Raw genomic sequence first — 15,022 nt, forward strand, 5'->3', positions numbered from 1 at the left:
TTAATAACAACAAATAAAAAATACAAAATAATAAATAATTATTTTAAATTATTTTATTATTACTTTTTTTTTTAACATACTTTTTTATAAAACGATAGGAATCTTACGGAGGTTCCTAACATACTGGTAATGTAGTGAGTCGCTTAAGAAATCCCCACTCTGCGCCCGCGTCTTGTTAACATATGCGCACGCAGGTTAACGACGCATGCGCTTAAATCTATGTACATGCGCCGTTTACTTATTCAAAATGGCGGGATCGCGTGAGCGCGATCGAGATCAAACTTTTTTGTGTAGGATAGTTGATATACATAGATATATATATATATATATATATATATATATATATATATATATATATATATATATATATATATATATATATATATATATATATATATATAGGTCGCTCAAAAAGGACGGAGAGACTGAAAATGAACAAAAGATAAGGACAGAAATTGTGAAAAGAGAGAATGAACGTTGAGCGGGGTGAAGAGAAGAATCGCGTAGGCTGCGAGTAAACAGGCTCCTTCTATTCATTCAGTATTTATTTCGTATACCTAGGCGGCCCCTTACGACCACAAAAATAGCCTCACCCCTTATTCCCTCCTCAAGCTGATTCCTTCAGGATCTCGTTTCTCGCTTGGATTTTGTATCGCCTTTTTTATTTTTATTCTTTCGGTTTTAGATCCCCAGGATTCCTAATTTTTTTAATTTATTCCACCGTCTATTTCAAGTTAACTTTTTAATTTTCATCTATTTCTTGTTTATTTCTAGAGACGAAGAATTAAATCATACTGCGAAACGTGATAACCAGCAAATGTAGATAATGTAACCTAAAAAAAAATTAACAAGAATAAGTTTTATGCAAGAGCTAGTAAGTTAGTTACTCTAAGAATAAAGAACTAAATGATTATTATGGTTTTTACTGAGTGTTAGTGAGAGGCTTTACGTCTGAAGTTACAGAATGCAACCACCATATTGAATTACAGGAACGTAACTTTTGAATTGTAATTTTCGCGCTTTAATTTTTAAATTTTATTCTATCAAAAGAAGTTATTTTTAAAACGACACTGAGCTATGCTAAATTTTGACATATAATAACCAGTTTAATAGATCAGTAGCTGATTTCTTTGATGATCCTATCGGCGCTTTTATGTAGACATTGAAGATCATGAATTAAGGTTTATTTTTGTTGGACTGAATACAAAAATCGAATTTTTTTCGAGAAAATTTTATGATACTAAAATTGAGAGACATCTAATAATTTTCAGCATTTTTTTAACAAACAAATTATAGCAAGAAAATTTTATTTAAAAATTTAATCTTTAGAAGCTCTGAAAAATTATAAATGAGATTTTTTTAAATAATTTTCTACGATTAGTTTATTAACTTCAGCTTCGTAAAAGTTTCTACATAATGGGAAAAAATGTTGTGAAAATTTGAGCGCCTAACATTAATTTATATTTTCAGTAGTTTTAATTTTTTGCTTAAGTTCTTTTTTTTAGAATTTTCAAATTGTTAATTTAAAAAAATTAAAAATCATTGATAAAGAAGTAAATTTATTAAAATTTTAAGAATTTAATCATTTTTTACACTAATAAACTGAATTTATACTCAAAAAAATAAAGAAATCATGGTTAAAAATATAAACATTTTTGGTTTAATAGAATATTAACAAGCACCAATGTCGTCTTAAACGTTTTTAAGCTGAAAAAATTTTTAAAAATTCTATAAAAAAGGCATTAAATAATAAACGAAGAAAAGACAACAGAAAGATAGAATAGAAGAGAAAGAGAGAGATAACACGAGAAGTAAACGGATATGCATTTTCTGATCCAAATTGATAGAACAGGATACATTTCCGCACCGGATATCCTCCCTCGGGAAATCTCAGCAAGTAACTATCTACTGACATTTGTCTATAGTTAAAAAAACAAAATTATATTATCTACATTAAGAATAGTTCTTTCTTAATTATCATTATTATTTGTCGGCAGTTTTGTTCAAAAATTTAAATAAGTTATTAACAGTATAATTTACTTTTTTTTTGTTAAATATTTGGACTTACAGTCGATGATCTTGTATTAAAAAATCTAACAATATTATAAAAAAAAAATTCTAAAACAAGTATTTTCTGGATTAAAAAAAAAATAATAATGGTCGATAACTTTATTTAAAAAATTTTTTTTTAATCAAAAATTGTAAATATCTAAATCAATATAATACAATTATATACAAATATTTTTGTACTAATTTGAAGGGATTATACGCAATTAGGAGGTCAAGAAAGTTATTCTTTTGGATTAAAAAACTGTAAGCAAAATGAAGATATAATTTCTTTTTCAAATGCTGGGTCAGATGGGTTAAATTTCAAACAATATCCAATCAATTTGTCTCTATAAACTTTCTATAGTTTTCAACATTCGTATTGAAAAATGTGTATAAATAAAAAATATATAGAATATAAAAACACAAAAAATAAGAAACAATAAAATAATTGTATAAAAGTAAATGATTGGAAATAAAAACATGTACGATAGTTTATTTGGAAAGAAAACTTTATGAAAAATTCCTGTACTTACAGATAGTTATACCTTTATAGTTGAATTGAAAAAAAAGGAGTCAACTTAAAAAGTTATAAGAAAGTATTTCAATATAGTTGAATTAGTGTAAATTTTACAACAAATCTAAATAAAAAAGTTTATAAGATAGAAAAATAGTAAATAAATATTCTAACAATAATAATAAGGATAATAATAATAGTAATAATTTATTTGCACTTGTAGCAAAGGTTGTACCTTCTTTTGAGTTACTTGTATATATATTAGGGTGTACCAAAATGTAATTTCCGTGAAGAACCTTTTAAAATTGGAATTTTGAATTCCACTAAGAGGATTTATTTGATTTTCATAGAATTTTTAATAGGAGATTCAATTTAGCACTTCCGGCCAAATTTTGAATTTTCAGCGGAAATACCCAAACTAAGCTCCTGTTAAAAAATTCTATGAAAATCAAATTTATCGTCTCACCTCAAAATATCTCAGGAAATGCCTAAACACATCCCCTGTTAAAAGCGGAGCTCAAAATTCCAATTTTAAAAGGTTCTTTATGGAAGGTACATTTTGGCACACTCTAATACATATATACATTCTCGAATATATTTCGGAATGTATTCCAGAATATATACCAGAACATATACTTTTTCCGTGCGATGCAGCGTGTATCGGAGAAGGTTTTAGTATATAATATGTAGCCGATTACTCATCCGGAACCCAGTTTTTTAATTTAGAAAAAATTAATTTTTATTTATTCAATTCGATTGTCATTTGTTAAAAAAAAAATAAATATTTTAATTTCTATGGTTATATTTATCAAAAAATCACAAATTGACATTTAGTAGCTAAAAAGGTTGAAAAATATTTTTAATAATGTATTTGAGTGAAATCATAGCTATTTCATCAATACATCAGGGTGAATCGATTATATGAGTAAGTAATTTTTGTTAATTTCAAAAATTGATAAAACAATGTAAGTTAAAAAAAATAATTTACTCATACAATTGATGACATTTTCTAAAAGTTTTAAAGGATTTATTGTAAATACATATGGGTTCCAAACTCATAACGGCGTTGAGAATTTCTTTTTGACACTATCGGAGGGAGTAGTGTGAAGTTCAACTTATGTCATTCCACGCTTGACTAAAGAGCAGTCATTGAAATTTTACACTAATCACGTAAAAAATATTATTTATCATTAAATTTGATGTATATATTATTCATTCGTAAGTACAGACTAATGATTTTGAATTATTTACAAAGATTATCACAGTTCAGAATGCCCTGTCGTACAAAGGTGACTTCCCAATCGTTCAGTACCCCGATGTTACAGAGTGGAAATTTATAATCAATGATATCGTTCAAGTTAAATTTTCCGAGTATTGTGTTATTTATGGGCTTCCGATTTATCAGGTGGAAAAATGTATCACGGAGTTTAAAAATGACGATGAATAAGACGGACTTGATAAATTTTAGAGTTTAAGTATTCATGTTATCTAATTACAACCTTTAATTCAATTAAAGTTAATTTAATTTAAGTTATTTTCTGTTAAAAATAAAATATTCAATTAAAAATTTTCCTGAAGATCAAATCTTAACATCTATACTAATAAATGAAGAGCTGGTTTTTTTGTTCGTTTATACTGCGAAAACTACTGAAACGATCGTAATAATACTTATACCATAAGATGTAGCGTGTTACGGAGAAGGTTTTAGTATATCATATGTTGGTGATTACTTATCCGGAACCTATGTTTTTTTGACTTAAAAATAATGAATTTTCACTGTATCTAAATTTATTCTATTCGGTTGTCATTTATTTAAAATAAATTTTAGGTAGATTTCGTAGAAATCTATCTATTGCATTGGCCCTTATGTCGGAATTTACACGGAATTATGTCATTTTATCTCTTATATAGTCGAGTAAGGCTCGAAACTAGCATTAGTTCAAAAGTTCATATATGTATGTAATATAACGCGGCTTGTGGACACGATAGTGTTTACAATTCTCAACGGATTTAAATGAAACTTGGTGCACATATTCTTTGGGTAATTACCTTGAATGAGTTCTATGATGAGCGAAATCCGTCAATAACTTTAGAAATGGTAGCTCTTCAAAATTATCAAAATAATAAAAAATATGTGAAAATCACGTTTTCGGTGACTTTATTTATGTAAAACTGTTGATAGAAAAAAGATGGCTAATTTTTGACAAATTCATGTCGAAGCTCATGAAATTACCTTCAATTTGACGTATATAACATTGATATTTTGACCATTTTTACTTATTTTTTAAGAAATCTACCTTCCATCTCGGCTGTGGCCGAATGGGCTTTTTTTAATTCCATTCGTTATACTTATATATTAGGCGGATTTCTTAACTTAAAAGACCTGCAATTTCTTTAACTGAAACTTTAAATGCTCATTAAAAATTTTTTTTTTTTTCACATCAATTATTCACGTTTTTAAAAAAGACACGGGAATGTTATAATGATTGCACATCAGGAGTTACAATGAATATATGCTAGAATAATTACATGGATAAAAGGTACATGCCAATTCGATAGAATTTAGAATCTGTGCAAATCAAACAATACTCTCATTAAATTTCAAGTCTTAGATCTAAAACTGCAATTCTATAATGCGCCCAGCGGAGCGAGCGAGTAACAGCTAGTAGCTTTCTATGTGGTTTTTATTGAGGTTTCTATAGGGTTGATACGGGGTTTTTATGGGATTATGTATGGAGGGGGGGGAGTGTTAATAAACATTATAAGGATAGTAAGCGCTCGAGATTATTTTCGTTTGATTTTATTAATTTTATTTTTTGTTAACTTCACTGATATGTTTACTTTTTTCTTGTTTTTTACATATTTTGTATTTAATAATTATATATCAGTGTTAGTGTATAAATTATTAGTGTGTAATTTTTATTCTAATGTGATTTTATTGCAGACATATTAAGCGCGCGGTTTATAATAGTTTAAGAAATAAGCCAAACTATAACGTAAATTTAGATTTATGTTTGGAACAGTATTAATTTATAAGTATACATAAACAATTTTTTAATTCAATATAAAATTTAGCTCAATTCTATTTTTTTATTTACTGAAATTGACGATATTAGAAGCTGATACTGTTCACTACATCCTGGAAGTTGGTCCGTTTTTCAGTGACCTAAGACTGAATTTCTGGGATCTCTATAGAGCATGATCACCGCATTCTAAAGACAACTTTTGGCATCAAGATCCTTCTGATACCATTTAATTACAATTATTATGATTACTTACCTTAAACGTGTTAAATTTGAGGAGCTGATTTTTAAAAGGGTATCTTTTCATTTTTGATTAATCAAGACAAAAAACTGGTTATCTTCAATTCTAAATATTTTTATCGAACTTTTTTAATTTTGCTATAAAGTGCTATCGGTTATGAAGCTACAATTTGATTCTCATTTAGAAATCTTAAAAATTGTCGAAGTAATTGATAAGGTAAAAGCCCCAATTATTGACACTATAAGAGACAAAGTTATAATTTAATTTTTTTAAGCAATTAAATATCAATATCGTTGAATTTTGTTTGTGGTAATGTCTCAATTAATGTTTTTACTAATCAATTTCTTTTTTTAAAATGATAATCACTGATATTTATTAATTAATTTTAAATAATTAAATATATTATCTGGATACACCAATTATTGACAGGTTAAAAAACTGATTGATCTAATTATTGACATACCTTAGCCCCAATCATTGACACCTATACTGCGCATGCGTCGAATCATCTGCTTATTCTTATTTATCGAAACTTATTATTAAGTAATCAATATTATTAAAGTTTATTAATAATAATTTCCATAAATGATTAATTACTTTTAAAAATATAAAAATTAATTTAAAAATAATTTATTGAATGAGAAGAGTTCAAGCTCTTACAGTAAATTTTTTAGGTTAAAGTAAAAAAAAAGGCGTCATAGCGCTGTCGACTGGCTGTCAATATGAGATTCAACTTAAAAATTATCAACTAGTTATTGACACCCATCATTTAAATATTATAAAGCATACAATTAATTTCGATTATTCAATTTTATAAATTTTTCATATATTGTTAATTAAAAAAAAAAAAAGATCATATAATTAGATGAAGAAATTAATTTAAACTCGGCATTTAAAAAAAATGCTTTTCTAACCAAAGTTGTTCAAGAAAATAGACGCTTGTAAGCTATTTTGATGAACTGGTGCTAACTTTATTTTTTTTAAATAATTAATATTTAATATTTTGAACTGATAGTAATTTTTTTCAATTTTTTAATTAATTAGAATTTAATAAAAATTTATATGATAGTTATTTTTATTACAGATAATTATATATATTTAAAACTAATTTAGAGTGTCAATATTTAGACCCCTGTCAATAATTGGGGCTTTTACCTTATTTAAAAGTTGAAAAAACTGCTTTTTTAAAATATGAAAAGATACTCTTTTGAAAATCAGCTCCTCAATTAATGTTTTATTAGCAACAAGCAACAAGAAGCCCAGGGTACTTGAGAACTAATAGACGGCGTTGGTAAATCCTTGAGTCTACTCCCTTTCCACAACTCGCCGTAATGCAACATTTAAGTCCTTTTATACTACGATACTACACTATACACAATTTAATCTTATAGACATAAAGATATACGTGTATGTGTATATGATATTACTATACTTACTGGTTTTGGTTGCGTACGTTAAAGAATGTTTTTACTTCTCACAACGCACGCAACAGAATGAGGTGAACCCGCGCGAGGACAACCTGCGGATATATGAATGACTCGAAATGACGTGCATTCATTGAGAGTCCGACTGGTGTATTCAAGGTGTCTCGCTCTGCTTCTCTCTTTCTCATTTTTATATTGACTTTTATTTAATTCAACATTTTAACGATGCGCAAATTAACTTTTTTAAAAAATACTATTTTATCATTTTATTTTTTTATTTATTTATTTATTTATTTGTCAATTGTATCAGGCATTCAATAATTATTTATTCAATACTTTTGATTTATATTTATTGGACTTTTTTCCTTTTGAAAATTATTTGATGAAAAAAAAATTAAAAAAAAAAAAACGAAGATTTTTTTTAAGTCAGTATTTCAATGATTGCTTTTATATAAATAATATTAATTAATGTTAATCATATTTTTTTACATAATAAGTAATACAACATTAACAAGTTGTGAATAATGTGAATGAATATTGTCTTGGAAGGTCAAGAATGACGCGAGAAAATTGATCATTGAACGATCCATTCAAGTTTATTTCTCATTCAATAATCATTCCGTTAAATTCATTTTTTTTTTAATTTTTATATTTTCATATTTGTTATAATTATTTTTTTTTTTTTTTTCAATTATCAGCAATATCATTCATCAATAATTATTAATTATTCGTATTTTGCATTTGGAGTATACCAATAATAAAATTCATTAAATAAAAATTCATTTGTAAAATTTTTTTTTTTTAAATTCAATGAGTGATGTGATTTTTTTTACAATTATCGTTAAAAAAAATTTTTTTTTTTTTTTTTGATAGAGGTATACATATAAATTTATATATATTTATTTTCCTCTTATTTTTATTTTATTTATTAATGATGTTAGCAATGGGGATTTTATTTTATCAATAAATATTTTTAGAGTATTTCAAAGAGCTTTTTGAGTTCAAGCATCACTTGCCAGTCGCTTTTCAATAAATCATCTCGGAAATAGTCTTTACACGCATCTATACTTTGTCTGCTTATCTGTAACATAAATAATAAAATATCTATTATTATCATAGTCAAATATTAGTAAGTATAAAATATTTATTGTGAAAACAATTTTACAACAAATATGAACTATTTATTCAAGTTTTATAAAATATACTATAAGAGGTAATTTTTTAGGTTTTTACAAAAAGATCCACGAAAAAAAAAAACCATGACATTTTTGCAAAGGCATAGCATAATAGTACAATAGGCCAAATGACAATACTAAGTAATTACGGTAGTTACAACTGTTTAGACAAAAAAAAAATTAATGTCGGTAAATTAATAAATTTTTAACATTCAATATAAGATCAAGTTGAAATAATCGTATAATTAAAAATATGAGAGATTTAACTGAATATAATTTTACTTAGTGAATTAGGACTAATAGTAGCTTTAGCTACTCAAAAACAAAATGTTGATAATTGCACGCCTCATAAGCGAAGCGCATAAAAGCGAGTAGAGATAGTGCTTTACTTTGGCTTTACAAAAATCGAGTGATTTTTTTAACTAAAATTGTGTCTATTTATTTTCTATTGCACTTGTAGAACAATATTCATACATATATGTAGTGAAAAAACATTAGTTTTAATACTTATGACGTTTTTAAAAGACATTTTTTTTTTTTTTTAATTAATTATTATTTAGAGTCGATTTCAACTGCTGTGGTCATATCGCCGACTTTAATTGTTGGGGTCTTTTTGGGTTGTAAAAATCTTAATTTACGCGGCAAGTGTCGAATATCAATCAAGATGGTTTCTAAGACCAGCTTGGGATTCGAACCCACGCCTGGCTGGTGAGCCAGTCCGAGTGCTTTATAGGCCATGCGCCTTAGCCCACTCGGCTAACTTCACCGGTTAAAAGACATTTTGATTTTTAAATAAATAAAAAAAAAATGTTTAAAGAAATTATTCCGTAGACGTCCGTGGGTCTGATGTATGTATGGAAACTGGCGTGGTTACGATAACTGCCGAAAAACTCAACTGATCAAGTCAATTTTTTTTTATACGCTTCAGTATTATCCAAAACTAAGTCCTTTTGAAGATCACGATTTAATTCAATGTAGTTTAATTATAATTAGCAATAATCTAAAATCCACTTGTTTGTATATCTACTAGAAAATCGAACGCGCTTTCCGTGCTTCTGTCAAAATGTTTAGTATCTACAATTTAATTAATGAATATTTTTACAAATTTTACTTATTAATATTTAACCGGTGCCATAGTAATTGTTTCCATGGTAACCGTTGCTATAGTAGCCGTTGTTATGGAAACCTTTGCTAAAGTGGTTACCATAGCAACGAAAAGCGACAACAATGAAAACATCACATCAACTTTCTTTTCTGGGTGGACAATGGCGCGAAAAATTTAAAAGTATTAGTATTTTAATCAATTTCATCATGGAAAATGAGATTATGAGGCGTGTACTTCTGGATTTTCTAAACTTTTTGTTCATAAGAGTAATCTATGAGAATATTAATTTTTAAGAATCGAATAACAACAAATTTAATACTCAAAAATCTGAACAGAAAAAAAAATTAACTTGAATCAAGTAAATAATTTTAAAGGATTTCATCTTCTTGATTTGAGTAAAAAAATTCTTAAACTAAGAAATTTTTCTTGGTTTAAGGAAATTTAACTTAATTCAAGAATTTTTCGCTTTGATTCAAGACAATGAAGCTCTTCAAAATTATTTTCTTGGTTCAAGAATTTTTCTATTGATTCGAGTTAATTTTTTTTTCACTGTAATGATAACAGACAATTATCTTTTTTAATACTTCTAAGGAAAAGTTACATTTGATATTTCTGGTGATAATTTTTTAACGAGTTTTTGAAAAAAGAAATATTGTAATTTGGAATCTAAAAATTTACATTATTATTTTTGGTTGCTAATCTTTCAGATCATCTAGATTCATCAACAATGAATAGTTTGATTTTTTTATAAACAATAAATTGTAAAAATATGTAGCCAGTACAATGTACTATTCTTAAAAAATTTGTGCATACTTTGTCTAAGAATATCGAACTACTCATAAGCACTTGTCTCAATTTAAAAAAATTTTATAAATCAGAAGATTCGAGATTAGCAAATTTGATACTTCGCACCTAGTTTTTTAATATTTCTTCTTTTATGAGTGCTAATTTGGAACAAATGCTTATCTTTATTTGATTTAAAGATAACGAGCGATTATTGTTTATAAAATATGATAATAATAGAAAAAAAAAAGAATTTTTTTGTTTTATTATTGCGATAAGTAAGTTCATTGCAATTCACCAAAAACGTTGACTTATTGATCTTTATAGGTCAGATCCCAAATGGTATTTTTAAAAATATAAGTTACTCACGGTTTATAAATATAGTATTTTTTTGATCCTATATACAAAAAAAATTAATTTCAGTCAAGTAAATAATTGTGAAAAACTTCATCTTCTTGATTTGAGTAAAAAAATTCTTAAACTAAGAAATTTTTTTTATTTTTACAATCAAAAACTGGAGGAATTACAGTTTCAGATTGTAATTATTACAGATTTTGTAAGAATTACATTGTAAAATGTAAATATTACATTGAAAGCTCTGAAAATTAACATTCAAAGTTTGAATTTAGAAAAATTTTATTTCGAACTGCAATTTTTCTAGTTTTTTATACGAAGCGACGCTTATTACTATTTATAATGTAATTTTTTGATTTTTCTTTTTTCCGTGCAGTAAATTTTACTTGACATATTTTTTCACAATATTTTTTACTGTGAAGACCATGAAACTCTTCAAAAATTTTTTCTGGGCTCAAGTTCATTTGTTTTTTTCAGTGTAGTAGCTCATAAATTAAAAATATTGAATTTTTAGAATAAAACCAAATTATACTGTTAATTTTTGAAAATTGTTTTCAGATGAAGATTTTGATTGTATCGATCAAAGATAATATTCTCTTTAATCGAGAATACAAGATTCAAGGCAAAAATTCTTGAAGCACCGTAACCTTCAAAATTTCTTGAAAAGATTATTTCTTTTAGATCAAGATAATTTTTATATCAATGTAGTTGTGTTGACATTTACATTTTTTAGCAATTGTTTTCACTTCAATAGGTCCAAAGTAATGTAATTCTATTTTTTACGCAACATTTATAAAATTAATCAAGGTCACTCGACGTTTTTCTACTTAGTAAATATAGAGAAGCTTTTTGCTGATGTATAGAATTAACCTCATTAAAAATATTATTGAACTTTATATAAATACAAATGTAACGTATATCAGTCCTTGAAATGTATTGAATCAGCTTGTAAATGAAAGCATCCTACGCAATAGTATCATCTGAATGAAATTATAGACACCCACGAAGATGTTGACGGTTAGTCGTTCAAGATATTTCAAATTCTACATCGCTATTTCGCGAAATAACTTACAGATAATTGAAAAAAGAGAAAATTACTTTGAAACTTAGGGTTAAATGATACAATTGAAAAAAAAAAAATTGTCGCGATATAAATTAAAAAATTTTTTAAAATTTCATGAAATTAGTGAAAATTGACTTGTCAACAATTTTTTTTTTTTTAATTATTGGAATTTCAATGTGTTACATAAAAAAAATACATAACTGTTAAAAAAAAAGGTAATTATTTACAAATGGGGTCAACCCCATTTTTGGACCATAACTAGATGAAAAATTAACATTTTGAAATTTTTTTTTGTTTGTTTTTACGGCGCGTTCGTGATAAAAAATATCGTGAAAGAAAAAAATATTTCGATAGCTTTTTTGCCTTCAAAAGGTGGAAAAAATTTTGGCTTTCAAGTTTTTGGACAACATTTCTATTTTATCTTTTTTTGATGTTTATAATATATTTTTTTTAAAGTACATACATAAATGAATAATTAAAAAAAAAAAAAAAAGTTGAATATCACAATTTTTTAAAAAATTCAAAAAATTTATTATAATTGTGATAAACAACTTTTTTTTTTTAATTGTTCATTTTTTTATGTATTTTTCAAGAAAAAAAATATCTCAATTAAATCAAATAGAAATTTTGTTCATAAAAATGAAAATGAAAACGGTTGACCCCACTTGTAAATATTTACTAAAAAAAAAAATTAATGTATCATCTTCAAATGTTGATCAAAAGATAAAGTTTCAAATTTTTTAATCCAGGCATATTGATTATTTTAAGTTTTTATTTTCAATCTGTCAATGAGTATAACACGTTGAAAATAAAAATTTATGATTTTCTTTTTTAATTATGATGGCTGAAAATAGATGCAGATCCACTTTTAATTAGCCAAAAAAATTTACGAGTGCTCACAGTTTGACAAAGATCATCCAAATTTTAAAACTCAAAAATTTCTTCTTTCTTGAACTTAATTTGTATTTCTTCTCTCGGAAATAAAAGAAGATGAATTTTAATTTGAGCATAAATTTGTCAAACAATAAAATTGTTTAGAACTGTTTGATTTGGAGTTTAAGGTAGAACCCTCGCAACTTCCGTAGTCAAAAGTTTATGTTAGAGTGTACGGTACATATACTTGAGAGTCATTACTGACCAGCCTAAAACTTTTTGCTGTTTATGTACTTATTTTAGCCAATCACGAACGAGAAACTGATCGTTTGAAAAGTCTGGCAACACTGCATGAGCGTTAATATATTTTATAGTAGTTACACTGTAATGTTTTGAACCAGCTGTAGACTAACCTCTGTTTTGATACATGCATTTATTTATTTATTTACATACATTTATTCGGAAATATAATTACAATGTTTGAAAAAAAAAAAAAAAAATAATTGACAGTATTGTTTTTTTTTTTTTAGAAAAATCAGTAATTAAATTTTTTGTGTTGATGTATTAACTGATTTAAAATTTTACTATTTTTTATTATTTCATCTGACTATTATTTTTATAACTTATCAAAGATTAATATAAATTATTATATTAAAATTGTTAACTTTTTTGAATTTTTATTAAATATAGAAAAATACTTATTTTCATAAAATAATCATTGTTATTTTTTTTTTTTAATAAATAAAATTAATAACTACAACATTACACTTAACGTACATTAAACTTTTCAAATTTTTCAGCGCTTGCGCGTCTCATACTTTTTTCGCGGCTCACAAAACTTGCGTTGTTGCCATAGCTTTATTAACGTATCCCTTCCTCGACTAAAGTCTGGTAAATTTTTCATTACTTATTAATAAATATTTGTGAAACTGTGTGGTAATTATAAATGAAATTATTTTAAAAAAATTGTTTAGTTGTTAGTTAACGTTACTCTAGTTTTTTAAAAAGATCCTAAGAAAAGTTTCTGAGATATAAAAATGTTTGTAGGTAAACTTTTGGATATCCGGTATACCGTAATGTATAAGAGCGTTCAAAACTCAAACTTTGAAATTAAATCTCTCTGAAACTAGATGGTCAAAAATTTTCAAATTGCGCCAATCGATGCAGAATGATATAAACATTAATCGGCCAAAATTAAAAAAAAAAATCCTAAGAAAACTACTCTGGCGAGGGTACTATCTTAATGCTTCATAGATAAAAGTATAAACCGAAAGCTTGAATAAGTAGCAGGTTGAAGAAAGATGTATCAGTGGAAGGTCAAAAAAAGGATAGTGTAAAAATGTAAAGCGTGAAATTGTCAAAGCTGGTTTGCTTCTGGTATTTCTAGCTACTTGGTCTACTCATATTAACATTAAAAAATTCTTACTATCATATACAGTATATTTATGTATATAGAAGGCGAAGAAGGAAAACGGTTGTCCTCCATTCATCAGTATATAACGTGTACCGCTTTACACTATTTCCGTCCCCACCCGCACGCACCGGAAGTACCGTTTCATTCATGAATCGGTCACAATGGTATTTTTACGTAGCTATTGAGGACGTTCTCTCTCTTCCCCACTGCGATATAATATATAACCAACTGCACTCACCTAACTTTACACACACATGCGCGCGCACGACTGTGTATAAATTGACGAATATATTATATAAATTAAACATTCAAATATGGATATTGTTGCTCAACCTCAACTAGTTATAAACAAATACTAAATTTAAATAAATATGCTTTTGGAAGCTAATAGCTTCGTTTTGATGGATTAATTATAAGCTGTGCTAAATATCGACTGGCTCTGAAAAATTTCTTCAGCGACTCACTTTAACATTAACAATTCATACAGACACTGCTCGTCATTTTAAGCGACAATTATATACTAAGCTTGCAGGTCAACAATGGAAGTTATTTTATTGAAGCTAAAAAAATTAAAAGCTATTAATTATTTTACACAGCTCATAATGCGAAATATTTAGAAAGCGCTTAAAGATAATTTTTTTTTGCTTATTTTCTGAATATTTTCATCTTTTTATACTTTTTTTTTTATTCAAGGTACCAAGACTCAATTTTTATATCATACAAATAATTTAAACAAAATTAATAAGTGTCATAAAGTTATTAATTTTTCGAGCTTAAGAATAACATTTTTTTTGTTAATTTGAAGTTACCAAATTCGGAGTTATGAATTTGATAAATTTTTCAAATAGTTTGCAACATTAAAGACTACTTTCAAAGCCCGAAAAATGTAATTAAATTAAAAGAATATATGAAAATTAAAGGTTTAATGATAAGAATCAATGTTCAAAATTTTTTATCAAATTATTGTTCAAATTCAAAATAATGTTTTTTGACATAACTTCCAT

At 26.2% G+C, this 15,022-nt stretch overlaps 1 protein-coding gene and 1 long non-coding RNA gene across 2 annotated transcripts in view; one reads left to right on the top strand and one right to left on the bottom strand.

Moving 5' to 3' along the window:
• The window catches only part of LOC141537566 (uncharacterized), a 143,293-nt gene that overhangs the window by 47,721 nt on the left and 80,550 nt on the right, over positions 1 to 15,022 (top strand). The gene's annotated exons all lie outside the window — the stretch shown is intronic.
• Positions 7,531 to 15,022, bottom strand: part of Eif5b (eukaryotic translation initiation factor 5B) — an 81,904-nt gene continuing 74,412 nt past the window's right edge. Inside the window, exon 15 of the mRNA XM_074258603.1 lies at positions 7,531 to 8,332. Coding sequence (XP_074114704.1) covers positions 8,225 to 8,332 — 108 coding nt within the window. The 3' untranslated portion in view covers positions 7,531 to 8,224. The remainder of the gene's footprint in view (positions 8,333 to 15,022) is intronic.

Source organism: Cotesia typhae, unplaced genomic scaffold, assembly GCF_013202065.1.
Source record: "Cotesia typhae breed Kobodo isofemale line unplaced genomic scaffold, CoteBio_Ctyphae scaffold_91, whole genome shotgun sequence".
Lineage (NCBI taxonomy): Eukaryota > Metazoa > Arthropoda > Insecta > Hymenoptera > Braconidae > Cotesia > Cotesia typhae.